Source organism: Brassica rapa, chromosome A02 (genome assembly GCF_000309985.2).
Source record: "Brassica rapa cultivar Chiifu-401-42 chromosome A02, CAAS_Brap_v3.01, whole genome shotgun sequence".
Classification (NCBI taxonomy): Eukaryota; Viridiplantae; Streptophyta; class Magnoliopsida; order Brassicales; family Brassicaceae; genus Brassica; species Brassica rapa.
In genome coordinates this window covers 6092238-6111188 of record NC_024796.2, presented here as the reverse complement: position 1 = coordinate 6111188, position 18951 = coordinate 6092238, and the positions used below count along the sequence as shown (strand labels likewise).

Below are 18951 nucleotides of genomic sequence, written 5' to 3'. Positions count from 1 at the left end.
TTCTTCCACCACTCTCTTCTCTCTGTTTCTCCACATCTCAGTGAGATTAATCTTCTCAAATTTTATTTACGGAGCTCTTTTGTTTGTCTTATTAACCTTTCACTAAAACCCTAATCTTCTCTTGTTATATATCTCGTGACTCTTGTTTCTCCTCCAATCTCTCTTCCCCTCTGTACTAACCAATTGAGTTCCTTCTGTAAAACTTCACTCGTTGGCCAGTTTCTTTGGTTTTCACAAAAATCTCAAATTCCAATTGTTTTTTTTTTTCCTTTCTTTCTCTGCTTTTTATTTATATATGACGAACATTAATAAGAATCTTTCTTTCCTCTTCTTATTTACGTAAAGTTTTTGACCTTTTTATTCCCTTTAATTTTGTATTTATACAGAAGGTTTAGGTGTTTTATTATCTTAAACATTAAATCACAATATTTAATTTCATTTCCCTCAATTTCATAAACAAAAGAGGGACACATAAACAGTGTTACAGTGTACTTGCACACACACTGGTTTTGGTTTTCAACATCGGCCTTTTTTTTTTCCTCGGCCAAGAAATGTCGGCTTGCTTAAGCAGCGGCGGCTCCGCCGCCGCATACAGCTTCGAGTTAGAAAAAATAAAATCGCCACCGTCGAGCTCAACCACCACGACAACCAGAGCTGCTTCACCGTCGTCAACAATCACCGAATCTTCAAACTCACCGTTCGCAATCTCGACAAGAAAGCCAAGAACGCAGCGGAAACGACCAAACCAGAGTTACAACGAAGCGGCGGCTCTCCTCTCCACCGCTTATCCCAACATCTTCTCTCCCTCCTCAATCAACCACTTGTACACCAACAAGAAAACTCATCAGAATCCTCACTTCTACGGATTCGACGAGGAGGACGCTGAGCTGCTTCTACCCTCTGAATCAATCGAGGAGCCGGACTTTCTCTTTATCCCGGCGATTCAAGCCAAACCGGATCTCTACTCCGATCAAAAAGAGGTGAATTCCGGTGTGAGTATCAACGAGTCGGAGGTGAGTCAGTTTGAATTTTCCGACGAGTTCGACGCGGAGTCGATCCTCGGTGAGGACGTTGAAGAGGGGATCGATAGTATAATGGGGAAACTCGAACCGGGAATCAATCGTGGCCGTCGAATTAACCGGTTAAGTCAGATCATGACGATGAATAAATTCGCCGAAAATATCCCACTGGGACTTGGACTGAGAAGCGCTCTCAGAGACCACAACGACGCTAACCGGTGGAGAATCCACACCGTCGATTTCGAACAGATCTCGCCGCGAATCCAAACCGTCGTTGATGTGAAGACGGAGGAGGTTAAGAAGAGCAAGAAGAAGAAGAAGAAAGTTGCGGCGGCGGCGGCGGCGACGGTGCCATCGACGGAACCGAGTAAAGAAGAGGCGGAGGAGAGATCAGGCCATCATCCGATGTTGAAGCTCGACTACGACGGCGTTTTGGAAGCTTGGTCTGATAAAGCGACGCCGTTTCCAGAGGAGATTCTGGGATCGGAAGCTACCGGAGGAGCCGACGTCAATGTATGTCTGATCTCTTTCCTCTCTCGGCGTTGAAAATTTGATTTATTTCTTTATTGGTTTTAAAAATTAATTAATTAGTTTATCGTAACTGATAATACGTGTTTCTGTTATAACTAGTAGTGTGATGCCAAGTGGAGCTTATAGTGTGGGTGTCTGAAGGGAGTGTGTTTTTTTGTTTTGTCTTAATGCTCTTAAATAATCAATATTTAGTGTAGTTTATTAGCGGCCGCTTTATGACGAAATTATGCAAGTTTCTGACAAGAACTTATTAAAATTTTCTGAATTTTTTTTTTCCGTAACGTACTTATGAAAATGTGAATAATTAAACATTTGACTTTGTTTAGATGGTCTTTTTGCTCTTTTTATCATTTCAAAAGAGGAAAACAGCTTTTTATCGGTTAAGAAAAGAAGGTTTCTTTTTATTTGTTCAATTAGACTTTAGACATTGCACGTGAATTTTCACGTATTAGATAAATGAAGAGGTTCAAAATTTGTTTCGTATATATCCGTCTTAGTCATACTCCTTTTAGCATAAAAGATATGTGTATGTTATATGTTGGTTTGTGAGGTTCACATAAGTCTCAGAGAACATAAATGAAAATGTGTCCATGTGAACTAATGTGGAACATGGGGTTTGTGACAGGCCAGATTAGCTCAGATTGATTTGTTCGGAGACAATGGAGTACGAGAGGCAAGTGTTTTGAGGTACAAAGAGAAACGTCAAACTCGGCTTTTCTCCAAGAAAATTAGATACCAAGTTCGAAAACTCAACGCAGATCAACGTCCTCGAGTGAAGGTATCTTCACCCACCTTAATGCGTGGTTAAAACATGTAGGTTTTACCATCCATGATATCATTTTATAGTTTACACTGGGGTTTTAACCAATTCATAATGCTTATACTTCTAATTACTAATGTTTTAAAACTAACTAACAAACAGAACCATAATGTAAATTGAATTAGTTTTTTTTTGTAACACACGCTTAACTACAGAGTTCTAATGGGAACTGGTGAATTAGTGCGCATCCTAGTGAATTGAATTAGTTAATAAAACAATTATCATCTAAAACTAGAAAACAGTGATATATATACATAATTAGTGGAAACAAACTAAGGAAGTAACAACTTTAGGATTTGGTCAAAAACTCAAGTGCAAAAGATATACATTTGATCTTTGATTAAGACATTGAATCTAGTATTAATCTTACCTTCTTTCTGTGGTTGGTGATTGGATTGGAACAGGGACGATTCGTGAGAAGGCCCAGTGCAAGCCCTCCAAGTTGTCAAAGATAACAAGGACAAGTTAGCCAAGATTCTTCCTTTTATTTTTCCTTCTTAGTTTTTTATAAATTTTGTCACCCTCATTTTTGTTCCTTGATTTATAGTATAGGCTTTTTTCCTTCCTTAAATAAGGATTATGAAGAAGATTTTAATTCAGAGAAAGTGAGGGATCAAAACGAATAAAAGTTGTTTTCTTGTTTTTGCATAAGGATAGTGTTGAACTCAAGTCATTGTATAAATATATATACCAACGGTAAATTGTTGGTTGTATACAAACTTATTTATGCACGAAACAAGAGGGAAATCAAATCTAATCAAATAAAACCAAATGCTATGTGGGCCAATTATTTTATGTATAACCAGCCAATGTACGTGTCCAGACACCTAGTTGCATACCAACACTAACTAGTGTCTCTAAGGACCTACCACTGTTAGCTAAGAGATCTTCATCGATACGGATGGAGTCCTCCATAAATAATGGTTGATGCAGATTGAAAAAAAAAAAACAATTGTCAAGATTTTATGATTATTATACGCTAACCTTTTCGAAGACGCATATAACGGTGCTTCCACCAAATGAAAATAACCAAGCTGAAAGTTAAGATCGAGTGAGGTTAGAAGATATTTTCTTGAAGTGTTGTTCTTGAGAAAAGACAAAACTGCTTCTTACATGTCTCCTTTTTTCACATGGTTCCCTAACAAAACTGGGGCTTGAACGCAAATCAAACTCGAAGAAAGCAAAAAGCAAAACGTATTAAGACAAATACTCTTTGAGAGTTTGTATATTATTATGTGAATGAATAATTGTATAACTCGTTATACCCATATTTATAATAACCTCAAAACCCGTTTTTCTTATTCTTTTAAGAATAAATAATTATCGAGAAAAAAATAAAATTTTCTAATCCTATAATATGTACCATCCGATCCTATGAATGCTGGACTTTTACTAGTGTACAAAGATTCAAGACATTTCCAGATGCAACACTGGTGTTACCCCAACCATTGTTGCACCGGTTGCAGCAAAAGCAACATGTTACAGATTTATTAGTTGACCTTGAAAAATATATTATTCTGATTCGTTTTGTAAAGATGGCTTTCAAGAATTCATCAACTCGTTACAACTTCAGAATCTAACATTACCACATGTTCAATCACTAGTCATGATATTTCTAAGAACCTTTCCAAACTTTGCCGTTGATACCACCGGACGTGGTAAAGCCAGTTAAGCGCAAGCGTTGATACTATCGTGCTTTTTGTTCAAAATCTGGTAGGAGGAATGCTTTACACTATAAATGGTATCAGAAAAGGCTGACTCCATGCCATGGGAGAGACTAGAGTCCAAAGCCCTCCTAGTTAACAAAAAAAAAACTCTGCCGTTGATATAATTGACACGGTTCGCTTATATAAGCACGATTTGTTTTACTCCTTTTTTGACGTCCCCTTCAAATAATTGATCAACCAATTAACAAACTAGTTTCGTTATTTTTGATAAAAACTAACACACACAATTACATTGTTTAAGATACTTAAGATAGTACCGTCAAAATAATAATAATAAACATCTCAGAGACCACCGTAATGATCTCGCGACTACGACATGATTGACGTCCTAAAAAATATATTAATTATTGAAAAAAGGAAATGATCAAGAATCAAGATCATTAGTATTCTGTTACGCACGTTTTGAAGGCGAGGAAGACGAAAGTCTGCTTGTTTTTCTCTCTTTCTCATCATCATATCACACCACGTACCATTTCAAGATCCAGATTTTGATTTTCAGACAAAAGTGTAACTCGACATGGGAACGTTCACGAGCTTACGCAAAGCCTATGGAGCCCTCAAGGATTCCACCACCGTTGGTCTCGCTAAGGTCAACAGCGAATTCAAGGTCTCTTTCTCCTGATCTTCACATATGTTATGATCTATGCATGTTCTTGATTCTTGATCGTTATACATTATTAGGATCTAGACATCGCGATCGTAAAGGCAACCAATCATGTAGAGTCTCCTCCCAAAGAACGTCACGTTCGTAGTAAGTTTCCTCTGCTACTCCAAGATTTGGATATGATTCAAGAACTTTAACATATGACGGGTTGTGTTTGTGCAGAGATATTCTCCGCGACATCTGTGATACAACCACGAGCAGATATTGCTTACTGCATTCATGCATTGTCTAAGAGATTATCCAGAACTCGCACTTGGGTTGTAAGTTCTTTTCTTTCTTGCTCTGCAAGTTTCTTCCGAACAAGATCCTATATTTGCGTTTTAGTTTTGATAAACAAACGTACCTACAGGTAGCAATGAAAGTGTTAATAGTCATTCACAGAACGTTAAGAGAAGGTGATCCTACGTTCAGAGAAGAGCTTCTAAACTACTCTCACAGAAGACACATTCTCAGAATCTCCAACTTCAAAGACGACACAAGTCCTCGTGGTGAATATTTATACGTTTTATAGGGGATTAGTGTCTAGGCGGGTGTTTAGGCAAAATAAAATCATTATAGAAAAATTGTTTCGCTTATGACGGTTTATACCAATTTTTAGAACATTTATATGCATTTATCTCATCATCTCTTAGTTTATCATATTGTCCGACGCAGCTTGGGATTGCTCTGCTTGGGTTAGAACATACGCACTCTTTCTTGAAGAGCGGCTTGAGTGTTATCGCGTCTTAAAGTATGATATAGAGGCAGAGCGTTTGCCAAAAGCTTCAGGTGCAGCTTCCAAGGTTTGTCTTCTCACGTCTCATCATCAAGAAACTGTCCAAATTTTGTTACAAATCTTTGTGTTTCAATTTGTCATGTAGACGCATAGGACAAGGATGTTGTCTGGTGAAGATCTGTTAGAACAGTTACCTGCTTTGCAACAGCTTCTTTTCCGGCTTATCGGATGTCAAGTAAACTTCGCCCTTTGCTTTCTTACTATTTTGTGTTTGCGTGCTAGAGAAGATATCTTCCTTATTTGTTTTCAGCTTTGCAGCCTGAAGGAGCAGCTTATAGCAACTATCTAATCCAGTATGCTCTTGCATTGGTGCTTAAAGAAAGCTTCAAAATCTATTGTGCTATCAATGATGGAATCATTAACCTTGTAGACATGGTTAGTTACAAAGAAAGTTACATTACCTGCCTTTGCTCCGCTATATACTCAAAGATTGTGTATCTCTCTGTTTCATTGTAGTTCTTTGAGATGACAAGACATGATGCAGTGAAAGCTCTAAACATATACAAACGAGCTGGTCAACAAGTGAGCCGCGCGCAGCTAAAGTTTCTTTTGGAATATATTAAGCTTATCTTCATAGATGTTAAGCTTTGTTTGTTGATGTGTTTCCTTTGCATAGGCTGAAAATCTAGCTGAGTTTTATGATTACTGCAAAGGGCTAGAGCTAGCAAGGAACTTTCAGTTCCCAACATTAAGACAGGTTGGTTCTTAGCTTTCACTTCTTGATTGTTGTATAATTCACTCCTTGGTGCTGACCAAAAAGATCTGGCTTCAGCCTCCTCCATCGTTTCTTGCAACAATGGAAGAGTACATTAAAGAAGCGCCTCAAAGTGGTTCTGTACAGAAAAAACTGGTAAAGATGATATTCATCTCATCAATATTCTCAATTTTTGGTTTCATTTAATCATCTCCATATGATTTGACATCTTGTTCTGATTGTATTAACAGGAGTATGAGGAAAAAGAGGAGGAACAAGAACCACAAGAAGAAGAACAGCCTGAAGAACCTGAAGAAGATGAAAACCAAAACAAGAACACCGAAAATGATCAGCCGCTTATCGAAGAAGAGCAAGAGGAGCCTCAAGAGGAGAAAGCAGAGGAAGAAGCTGAACCTTCACCATTGATAGACACTGATGATTTACTAGTGAGTCTTCTTCATCTGTATATATATTAAAGCTACCAAAACCTACAAAAAAATATGACCAACTTGGCTTTGTTCAGGGTCTAAATGAAATAAACCCTCAAGCCGCAGATATAGAAGAAAAAAATGCATTGGCTCTTGCAATATATCCACCAGGACATGAAACTTCAGGCCCATCTAATAGTCTAAGCTTAATAGAAGCTGGAGGAAGTGGTTGGGAGCTTGCATTAGTCACACCACAGAACAACAACAACAACAATAACAATAACCCTCGTCCTACAATAGCAACAAAACTAGTAAGTCTCTAGCTCATTCAATTTTGAAAACTTTCTATTTTTAACTCACATGGTGTATCTGTTTATAGGGTGGAGGATTTGACAACCTTCTGCTAGATAGTCTCTACGAAGACGACACAGCGAGAAGGCAGATCCAATTAACCAATGCTGGTTATGGATTTGGAGCCACTGCAACAACTGGAGAACCAGCATCATTGAACCCGAACCCGTTTGGGATGCAACAAGATCCTTTTGCAATGTCTAATAACATGGTTCCACCAACCAATGTTCAAATGGCAATGCAACAGCAGCAAATGATGATGATGAATAATCAAAATCCATATAGCAACAACAACTATTCACTTTATCATCAGCAAAATCATCACTTCTCATCAAATCCTTCATCTTCTTCTTCTAACCCATTTGGTGACGCTTTCCTTGCTCTTCCTGCTCCTCCTTCATCTGCTACTCAGCAACAACACAACCATCATCATATGCTCCTTTAGGAAAAGCTATCTAAATAACTTGTCTCTTGTTTTTTTTATTGTTAATTTCGATTAAATTAGGTTATATATTATTATTATTCTTTGATTCTTTACTAGTATAAGACTCTTCTGCATTGTTGGGATAATTTTCCTTTTTCTCCTTTAATTTTGATTTTTATTTCAGCTTAATATTTGTAATGCGTACTTCTCTTTTTTTTTTTATATAAAAGATGTTCAGAATATAGAACCAGACACGACAAAGATGTTAAGAAATAAAGTTGTGTTTTCATAAAAAAATATAATGTGATTTGTGAGGGAATATACTTCGCAATTCTTTCGAGAATGATGATTTGTTAGGAAATTGCAAAAATGGTTTTCTCACTAATCAAATTACGCCGCAATTTTCTCGCAAATTTGTGATGGAATATTTTCTTCTTGTAAATTTACGAAGGAACAGTTTCCCATGCAAATTTTTGTAAATTTGCAAAAATAGTTATCTTGAAAATTCTTTGTAATATTTCCTCGCAATATTCTAATTAGGTTTTTGCAAATTTATTAGGTACATGGTGCAAAATCTGTCGTAAATTCGTAATGCTCTAAAAAGACTTGAGAGGGATTTGTGTAGATTATTTTTAAATCTCTTGCAAAACCTTTGCAACTATGTAATTGCGAGAAAACTAAACAACTCCATCACAACTCCCTAGCAAATTTACGAGGGTTTTGCGAGGCATTTAAAATATTCATGCTACACCTTTTTCAAATTATCTAGAGAATTGCGACGTAACTGTATATATTATTTAAATAAATATAAATAAAATTTTGCAAATACATCTAATAATATTTTCATAACTAAAATAAACATAAGTTTGAAATTCATTACAGAAAATTAAAATAAATATTAATTTAAATAAAATACAAAAAATAAACATCTTTCGAATCATCCTCGGAATCGTTGTCTTTGGCTTGAGAATTCTCGAAAGGCATATAGTAGTAGTCTAAAGAATGGTCGCAATCCAGCTCGGTACTCTTGTCACTTTCCCAATCTCCGGATCTTTGTGATTGAACATCTATGCCTATAATGCGTATATTTCATATCCTGAAACTATTATTTCTTTGTTTTTTAATGTTGAAAATTCTGTTCACTTTCGCCTATTTATAAAATTTTAAGAAAATTTGTGAGAGGCTTGCGTAATAACTGAGAAAAAATTGCAAAAGATATCTCCCTTGCAAATAATTAGATACCCATATTCAAAACATGTTTTAATTTATTCAATTTTCGAAAGAGAATTAGGATGAATCAGGTATGACTTGCAAATCTTTCGCAAATCTCTCCAAAATTGAGGAAAGAATTACGATGAACCAAATATAACATATACTCCATCCGTTTTTTAATATAAGTCGTTTTACAGCTATGCACGTAGATTAAAAAAGTCATTAATTTCTTATATTTTTTAAACAAAAACATCATTAATTATTTACCTAACCACAATTCAACCAATAAAAAAATATAAGATATATTACTATTGGTCATACAACATTAATTATTAATAAATTTTACATAGAAAACCAAAAACGACATATAATTTGGAACAAAAAAATTTCTCTAAAACGACTTATAATAAAAAATGGAGGGAGTAATAAGTTACAAAAAAAAAAAAAGTATAACATATAATCTTTTGCAAATCCCCAAAATCTAGTGGATCCCTTGACATTTTCCCCACCACCTCACACTTTCTGTCACTTATTCAAAATCTTTTACCAACTTTAATTAATTAATTGGATAGACATTATTTTATTCGTATTTACAACTCGTTAGGGGATATCCCTTCTCAGTAAGGAAATCGTAACTAATGAATGATAAGAAAATATTTTTTTACAGTTTGGCTTATAATTTATAATTCATATGTGTTTTGATGTTGTATGTACGTATTGTATTGTTGTTCCATTAATCCAGTCACATGACCAAAAAATTATAGTTCATATGCAACTTTTCATCGTGGGTGGACCCTTTTATCTTTTAAATGATGAGAAAAAAAAAAACATATGTGTAAGTTGACCGCAATAGTGGAATATCAAGTAAGACTTGATCAATTAAAGGCCATGAGAACGAGACAGAAAATTATGATACAAAAATCTTAAATTTTGCATACTTAAGATGGCGGGTCAAAGCGACTACCTCAATGTTATAAATTATCATCAAGGCTTACACAGCCGTGAACTGAGCAAATCTTTTCTTTTGTTCATCAAGCGTTTATTAACAAATTAAAACTAGATTCAAAGCTGATGATCGGAAGAACACAAACCCGTTGATTGGAAGAATACAATTCTAAAATAAATGGTAGTTTAGCGGATACAAATTCAGTAAAGGTTTAACATATACAATTCCAGAATCAAACACACGCAAAGGTTAAACCAACAAAACATAATATAAGAAATATAAGCTAACGAATCGCTAACACCCAAAAAAATAATATTAATATAAGAAACGAGATCAAACCACTAAAACACCTAAACAGAAACACTAACAATACATACTATCGTTTTTCAAAAGAAAAGAAAGAAAAACAGTACATACTACTAGGGACAGGCATAAGCTGGATACTTACCATTTGCAGTATACTTGATACTTATCTTACTGGTACGAGTAATATAACTAGGACTTGTATTTTTTTTTTCTTGACAGCAAGAAAAATTTACAGAAACTAGGACTTGTATTTAATTTACTAAAAACGATCCTTGTTATTTCGACTACTTGTTCAAAAAAGAGTTACTTTAAAATTACTTATCCGTTGTATTATTTGATATTGAGGAGTATTTGTGATTTACTTACAAATATTTCAGAATATTTAAACATTACTTACTAAATAAAATACTCTACTAAAAATAGACATGAAAGTTTATTTTGTTTTTTTGGCTAGAAAAGTACGGTAAATTTTTAATTCAAATATTTGTATATATTCTAAAGAAGCAAAATGATTTTGATATAAGAGTCTTTTTTTTTGCTTTTCGTAACAACAAAATGTCTTTTATAGTCAAGTAATAAGTAATACAAATAGAATAACAAATTTACTTTCATACTTCTTTTGGTATCCATTTATTTTTCATACTTGTTATTTGTTTTATACTTACAAATATCTAAATTATATTATTTGATATTCGACTTGATAATGACGAATACTTGAAAAATCAAAACGAGAATAGATGAATAGCAAATATAAACTGAGTAATGGATATTTGTGTTCAACCTATATATATAAGCTAGCAAAATCGCCAACTCAAATATAATAATATACTCTGAGCTAGGAATTAAATGTCTTTGCGTTAGTAAGTCAAGGGTTAAAAAAAACTACCTGTTTTATTGTATAGTTTAAATCTGTTGGAACCACGAAAACTATTAGTTTCCATTCTTTTTTTTGTTTAATTGTCTGTATACTTTTAGCTAAAATTAAAGTTATTTTCTCAAAAACCATCTGATTCTTTGTTTCTTATAAGAAAAACCTAGTTCTGAAATTATTCTATTAGAGTCTCACATCAGACAATTCAAAGATCTTTGGACATATGTGTATGGGTAATCCTCCACTCAAGAGTTAATTTTTGGGTATGAGTCACGCTCATCACTAATATGATATCATAATTCATGATGAAAGCCCAGCATATGATTTCTTACATAAACAGTTTCTTACCTATGTAGCATGTACAAGTGGTCCATATTGCTGTGGTATGTCCGAGATGTTGGGCTTGAGTTGTTTCCATTGGACCGTTTTCCATCCACATCTCGAGTGGCCTATTAGAGTCTCACATCGGACATTTCAAAGGTCTTTGGACAATATATAAATATATGGGCAATCCTCCACTCAAGAGTTAGTTTTTAGGTGTGAGTTATGCTCATCACTAATATATTCTTATTTACAAATTTTGACTACAACAATAAATCACACTCTTAACATGTCTAATCTAGTTGGACAAGTATAGGCAGACAGACCCAAATAGATGACTTTCACAAATTTACAATTTTGATTTTTTATATATAATGAAGTGATCCCCTCTATAATTTATTTTCGGATCTTTCTTTTTTTTTTTTCCATGTCCCTGATGATTTATCTGTTTCCTTTTTCAGTTTTGTATTGTTTTACTTTTTGAACTCCATGGAATCAGTTTTTATTTATAAGGTATTTAATGACCGTTGTGGAAGTACTGTAGCCTATTAGTTAAGGTTTAAAGGTTTCTACATTCAGGTCTAAGGTTCGAACTCCAGACTATGAAATTTCTTGTAGATTATAGGAAATCCAGGTTTCAAGTCCTGGAGAAGAGCGATTTATTAATGCAAGTAAATATGGTCAGGAATAGATCTTCATAGGACGGCTCAGATGATGCAATTAAGCGTAGATCTTCATAAGGCATGTAATATTACCGGTTGTTGATTTGTCTATGTAATCTTTCTCATAAACGTAATGTCATAATAAATCAGCGTTAAAAAAAAATATTCAGTAACTAAAAATCTTTCATTAACGAGTTTTATAACTTTTAAATCTGTTACAAAGGTTTTTATTATAATAATAAATAAACGGAGCATAATCAAAATAAATATATAAGGAAAAATTCTAATTTCACCACAAACCACAAAATTGATATAATTTGTTCACGTCTCTCTGAAATTTTTCTTCCTTCTAAAGCTGCGCACACCTCCAACTTTTTGAGAGGTGAACATGTTTTGTTTTTTTTTTTACTTTATTTAGTTATTTCACATGGAATAGAATGAGAAACATGTAATTATTGGTTCTCCGACATGAAATGTATTTGGACTTTTTCTTTGTGGGTTGGCATCAGCTACTCAGTAAGAAGCTTATTCGATTAATATGTTTGATGGGGGTAGTTCGGCCTTTGGAGGGCATTCATGTGAATGATTCCAAAGGATTTAAACTGTGCATATCCCGAATGTGAAGTCCGACACCAAACTGGTACAGGTTGGGATAAGTATGATGTGCACGCTGATGAAGTCGCACTTACATGACACCAAATTTAAACATGGTATGTGATATCTCAGCATCTATTACATTTGATACATTTGTTATAAAAAAAAAAAACAAATGTGTCAAATGTAGTAGATGCTGAGATATCACATTTGATACATTTCTTATTTAGAAGACAGTGATCAAATAGTAAACTTATCCTTTAATATCATTTTATGAAGTGTCATCTTTGTTTTTCTTAGGAAACCAGTATATGCTTTCATGTTTTTTATCATTAGATTATATTAAAAACATGAATTTTTTACAAAATCCAGTAAAAAATACTTGTTATGTTGTGATTATTTTTTATGAGGTAAATATTATCGCATAATTAATTATTTAAATAATTAAGAAAACTGTGGTTAAAACACAAAATAAGTAGGCTAAAAGAAAGAGAGAAAATGTTGATTTCTCTATAAAATAGAGTAACTCTACATGACTACATTTATTAATCTTGAATTTGATACCACTTCTAATGTAACTCTATTATAGAGTTACTCTATTTTATAGTGAAAAATAGAGTAATTCTGTAATAGAGTTACGTTAGAAGTGGTATCAAATTCAAGATTGATAAATGTAGTCATCACCAGAATGACACCAGATCGACCAACGAATAGTCCTTTCCACAACTCCATTATAGAGTTACTCTATTTTGTAATAAAAAATAGATGAACCATTGGAGATGGTCTAAGTATATACAGTATAACATTTTTAAATTAATAATCTGTAAATTAATATACACTAAAAATCTCTATTAAATAATATAATTTTATAGTCCCAAATTAAGTTTTTGGTTCAGTTAGTATATCGATAAATTAATATCTCTATAAATTAATTAAAAAAAATATAGGTTTGGTGTAGGCCCAACATTATTATTTTATAGAGGGTTCACTGTATATACATATATCTCCTTTTATGACATCCACATTTTTTATACATTGACATTCTTTGTTTTGTTTAAATTAAAAATAATACAAGTTATTTGACCGCAATAATTGAATAACTAGATGATAATCCGCGTGCATGCGCGCAGTAGATTTTTATAATAATGTTTGTTTAATAAATAGTTTTAACATTTTGCAACACTACAATCTTTATTGATTAGAAAATTACGAATATACATGTTCGTCTCTTAAAGATATCATCGTTGTTGAAGAGTTAACGTATTACATCTCATTTTAATTATTTTTAACACTTCATATGCACAAAAGAAAATTAAGTTTTGCAGTTGACACAAATCACCAAAACCAAATATGCAACATTGATTGTATAATGACGAAAGGGGATTAGGTTTTTTACTCTCGATTTGTTTACTATTGACTCTCCATAAGTGAGTTTATTTTCTACCTCTATAAAATTATGCTTTTATTATCGTCTTTGTTTTATTGATATGAGTTAAGTTTTTTTTTAACTTCTTCTATGAATTCAGTAAATTAAATTAGTGTCAATTTAAAAAAAAAATGGACATCTGTAAAAATTAGTTTCACTTCAGATACATATCTAAGAATCAAAATTTTGAAAAAAAATCACCGGCAAACTATATTAACAGACTTGTATTTAAATCTAATATATCAAGCTGTTATAGAATATATATAAGTGCAGTCTCGAAATATATGTCTGTCTAGTATATATTTACTAGTTTGGTCTAAAAATCATCCAATTCTAGAACGACAAAACAAATTACTTATCTCACTAGTTTGGGTAATATCTGAATCCGAATGGATATCTGAAGATAACCAAACATAAGTTTACTTAACCTTATATTTCAAGTTTACTTCTCTCATTTTATTCAAAGTATTTATATTAATGATGCTTATTGCTCAAAAGATAATATACATATAATTATGGAAAAAATTATTTGCTACTCAGTTAAAATATATATCAAGCTCTTGTTTCTTGCATTAACAAAAGTTGCATCTAAAATTTCAAAACAACAACTAAATTAGTGTATTTCTATTTTTTAAGTTTTATCTCCAAACCTATTAATAGTTTAATTTTTTAAAAATTAGAAAACCAGTTAAAATATATTTTAAATACAAAAAAACTTAAACAATGTATCATTTATTTATTTTTTCTTCAAAATTTAAATATCCTAATCCAGCCCAAAATATCCAAACCCGAACATAAAATACCCAAACCCAACTCGAAGAGTATAAATATCTGAACGGGTTTTATATTTTTATACTGAAATACTCGATAAGAACCCGAACGTGTATCTGAACGCCCACCCCTACGATATATGATCATCATTTGTATCTTGCTTGAACAAAAAAAAATTTTAACCATTGATCACAAAATTTTAAATGTGGGACTTTTACCATTTTTAGTAATTTATAGTCATTTTTTAAAATTTAAAATATAACATATAAGAATAAATCTAAATATTTTTATTATATGCTTAATGTGATTGTTTAATTTCTTTTAATAATATAAAATTAAACAAAAAATAGAGAGGTTAGAAAATTTTTATCAAATATCTATTATTCATAATTATTAATTGTCATATATATGTTAACCATATTAGGTAATTTCGTAGCTTTTATTTAAGAAAAAAAAATATTATTTTGTACACTACTAATTAATTTGATAGTTAGTTTAATAAAAATATAATATATGTTTATATAGACTAACTTATTTTTCTATTTCTAATAATTATTTTTGTGATGACACGTGCATATAAAAAAAAGGTTGTAATATGATTAATATATAGGGGACTAATCATGCAATACTTCACGTCTTAACCAATTGAGTTTGGGCCATGATATTGATAACGAGACCTTGAATTATGACTTAGAAAAATCTTAAATTCGGTCTAATTGAGATATCGGGTCAAATCGGCCATCTCACAGGCTTTTCACAGCCGTGAACTTGAGCAACAAATTTTTTTTTTATTAATAAATTAAAATGTGCACGAATACAATTCTAGAGTTGAAAAGGTTTAAATGGCGGTTTAAGAGGTACGGACGTAAAAGTTGCAAACCGACGAATTAACAGATAAAATATCAGAATCACACTTCACACACATAAAAAAAATTAAGGAAAAACAAAAGAAACGACTAAATCACCAAAACATCCTACTAAACGAACTGCTAATTGGCATGACTTTGAGACGAACAATCGATTTCAAGTTTGAAAAAAGTTAACGCCTTTTCATTAAAAAGCCAAGATCTAAAAATCTACACATATCTCATTATATTGCTTTCAACACACCAAAGCCACAAGAAATTCTGTTGCTACTCAAGATTTGGTTTCAATATCCCACCTACAAGGATTAAAATCTCAACATCGCAATCAGCAAATACAATCTAAAACCTTAAGCAGTCTACAGAAGACATATACTAAACACTAAAGAAAGGATCAACGAAATGCAATAAACCCCAGAAAACCCCCAAACGGGATCAAGAAAGCAATTGATTGGAAACAGAAAAAAAAATCAAACTGAATGTCACTGGTACGTACATATCCATTTCCTTATCCATTTTAAGCATCATCACATACACCATCGTATACAATGAATTAGAATGTCTTTGTTCACATAGTATAATATCTTCGTTGTTTACTACATGACTACATTTATGAATCTTGAATTTGATACCATCGACCGTCACCATTTGTGCAAATTCTACGCCTACTCTTGAAGTGTGAACTTAATCTTTGTCTGATGGTTAGACCTTTTTATTTATCATTTCTATATTAACCACGAAGTTTTTCCTGTATTTTTACCTTACTAACACCGATATCAAAAGCCACTTTAGTGCATATTATTTATCTCTAAATTTTTCAATCTCTAATTTTCACAATTAATTCTAAATAGTTTATAGACAAATGACAAAAAAATAAATACATTTTACTAACATAAATAAGTTTCCTCTTTATAAAAATTTGACGTATGACACTATATTAGAAATTGAGATATTATACATCTGGTCACTCCAGAAAGATAGAAAAAGCTTTGCATGATAATTTTTCAGTAAATAGCTATTGCTGATTTATTTTTTGTAGTGATAAATTTCATAGCCCACATAATATGAAGTTTCACAAATGATTAAAATCCTTTTTAGTAAGGTGATTACTATGTTCTTTCTTATTAGTCTTTTTCATCAAAATATGGAAAGCAAAAAAGAAAAATCAAACTGTGGAGTCGATTTATCTCTTGACACTGATCTCTTTACACGAAAAAAAAAACACTTTTCAGTTTACAAAAAAAAAACACTTTTCAACATTATGAATCAAGTGGCATTCCACTTTGACGTATATTTTCATATTTTGTTTCGGTCAGAGTAGAATTTATTAAGAAAATACTTATTATTCACTAAATTTTTTTTTAATAAAGTGGTTGCATTTTCGCTAAATTATTTCTTGATACATTTATGTTTTCCACCCCATCATACATTTATGACCAGGTACATAGTGGCGGGCGCTTGCCGATTGCATTTTTTTTTTATTTGTCAACTAAACGCCGATTGCATTATACATACTTGAATCGGACGTATGTACAGTATGAATTATTTACAGTTATTTATATATGTAATATATATACACTTGACTAAACGGCTCATACTCTAATCTCTTAGTTATTTAGTCAACTTTATGTTATAATATACATATATATACTCTTTTTTTTTTTATCAACACATATATATACTCTATTCTATTAGTTTTGTCAACTTTATGTAAAAATATATATATATATACTCTATTCTATTAGTTTTGTCATCTTTATGTATAATATATGTATTATTTCTAAAATAAATATTTAATAAAGTCATAAACACCATAATTATTAAATTTTATCTATCTTAAATTAGATTAGTATGATGATAAATTATATAAGAGAATAAGATAATCTTGCAAAAAAAATAATAGTTTTTCAATAATTTCTAAATTGATAAAATTACAAAATTTTACATATATACCTAAAATTTTATATTAAAAATATAGTTCAGATATTTTTTTCTTTATTAATTTTATTTGTTTTCTATTTAATTATCAAATCAATATTTTTTTCAAAAACAAATTCTGGATATGCATTCAACTTTATAAGAGCTTCATACAAGATAATCGAGTCTATACACATAATTATCTATAAAATAAATGATTACATTGTTTTAAACTTGTTAATCAACATTGACGGTAATTAAAAATTATATATTTTATAAACCTCTAACTTATGAATATATACAATTATATATATATATATATACTCTAATATGTTTATAAATATTTATTTTATTGTGATACTTAACATTATCATTTATAATTTCGAATTTTTATATTTTTTACTGAGGAATTTTAAAGGTATAAATATAAAATACAAATTATTTTTTTTAGAAATTAATAATTTAAACAAAAAAATATTATAAAAGAATTTTACTGTAGTTATGCTCTATATTAAAGATCTCCACTTTAAAGAGATTGTTTATGCTTTAAATGTGTACTAGGTGTTAATCCGCGCTCTGTGCAGAGTGAATGGACTAAAAATTTTATAGTTTTCAGTCTATAGATATTAAAAAGGTAAAAGTTATAGTCACAAATTTTACATATTATATAATGAAAGATTGAACGAAATTGAGCATATTTATATAAGGTAAATTTCGATTTTTTAAAAAAACTTGTGCTATTTGTTAGGAGTAATTGAAGTATAGTTCGTGGAAGCAAATCTATAAGAATAAGCAAAGATTTAGATAAAATTAGTTATGAATTTAAGATAAAACGAAACATAGACAATAAAAACTATTGCTTTCATAATATAAATTATGGATATAAGATAAAACATAGGCAATAGAATTATACAGTAGATGAAAGTTTAGTATGATGTATATAGTCATAACTGATAGTCTGATAGGGTTTAGGCCACCAAAATTGAGTCGATCAAATATATTCCATCACGAGACAAATGGCAAAAAAATCCTTACAATTTTGTGTATAATTTTTAATTGGTCATGAAAGTTGTGTATAAATTGGTAGTAACTTTCCTATATTAACCGAAACCAGATTGCGTTATATTGATTGCTTATATTAATTTCTTATATTTTGTCTGTTGCATAAATTACGGTCAAACGTAAAATTAGCAAAAGAAATCAAATAAATCTAGGAAACCAATATTATTGGATTTGATATTAAAACACCATTAAATCATCCATTTATTTAAATTCTAGGGTTGATTCCTCGTTTATTTACTTGAATCTATAAGTTTTGTCATATATAATAAGATTATAGATATGTTTAGAAAAATGGTATATGACTATACAATATTGCCCATAACAAACCCAACTAACAAAAAAATAATATGTCTTTCTACAAAGATAAATACAAAGATGTTGGATTACTTTTACGTTTGTAAATACACAGATGAGAAGATGAGAATAAGTCGAGGCTTTGATAACATTATCTTCCTGTACATTCGAGAAATATAGCTACGTCTAGAATATTAAAAAAAAATGTTATAATGATCTTCGTATATGAATATGCATAAAAAGGAAAAAAATTGCGAATATATATACATATAT

The 18951-nt window shown here is 31.3% G+C and overlaps 2 protein-coding genes and 1 long non-coding RNA gene across 5 annotated transcripts; 2 read left to right on the top strand and 1 right to left on the bottom strand.

Annotated features, from left to right (window-relative positions):
* The first annotated feature begins 23 nt into the window (after positions 1 to 23).
* LOC103851728 (protein CHLOROPLAST IMPORT APPARATUS 2) lies at positions 24 to 3089 on the top strand. Of its 2 annotated transcripts, none has more exons than XM_009128606.3 (3): positions 24 to 1532; positions 2176 to 2363; positions 2775 to 3089. In XM_009128606.3, exons 1-2 carry the CDS (start codon positions 552 to 554, stop codon positions 2356 to 2358), a joined length of 1164 nt encoding a protein of 387 aa, XP_009126854.1. In that variant the 5' UTR covers positions 24 to 551; the 3' UTR covers positions 2359 to 2363; positions 2775 to 3089. The 2 variants fall into 2 exon arrangements, with proteins under 2 accessions (XP_009126854.1, XP_009126853.1); XM_009128605.3 differs by having other exon boundaries at positions 28 to 1532; positions 2176 to 2328; positions 2775 to 3018.
* On the bottom strand, positions 2865 to 5130 carry LOC117131846. The gene is made up of 2 exons (XR_004455243.1): positions 3355 to 5130; positions 2865 to 3279 (listed from the first exon to the last, which is right to left on the bottom strand). It is a non-coding gene; the product is annotated as an uncharacterized LOC117131846 (long non-coding RNA).
* Positions 4536 to 14533, top strand: LOC103851727 (putative clathrin assembly protein At5g57200). Of its 2 annotated transcripts, none has more exons than XM_009128604.3 (13): positions 4536 to 4704; positions 4779 to 4848; positions 4924 to 5021; positions 5111 to 5249; positions 5416 to 5543; positions 5622 to 5711; positions 5795 to 5911; positions 5993 to 6058; positions 6153 to 6233; positions 6309 to 6386; positions 6482 to 6676; positions 6754 to 6969; positions 7038 to 14533. In XM_009128604.3, the coding sequence occupies exons 1-13, from the start codon at positions 4615 to 4617 to the stop codon at positions 7452 to 7454; spliced, it is 1785 nt and encodes a 594-aa protein (XP_009126852.1). In that variant the 5' UTR covers positions 4536 to 4614; the 3' UTR covers positions 7455 to 14533. The 2 variants fall into 2 exon arrangements, with proteins under 2 accessions (XP_009126852.1, XP_033140576.1); XM_033284685.1 differs by having other exon boundaries at positions 5416 to 5576.
* Positions 14534 to 18951: the final 4418 nt, after the last annotated feature.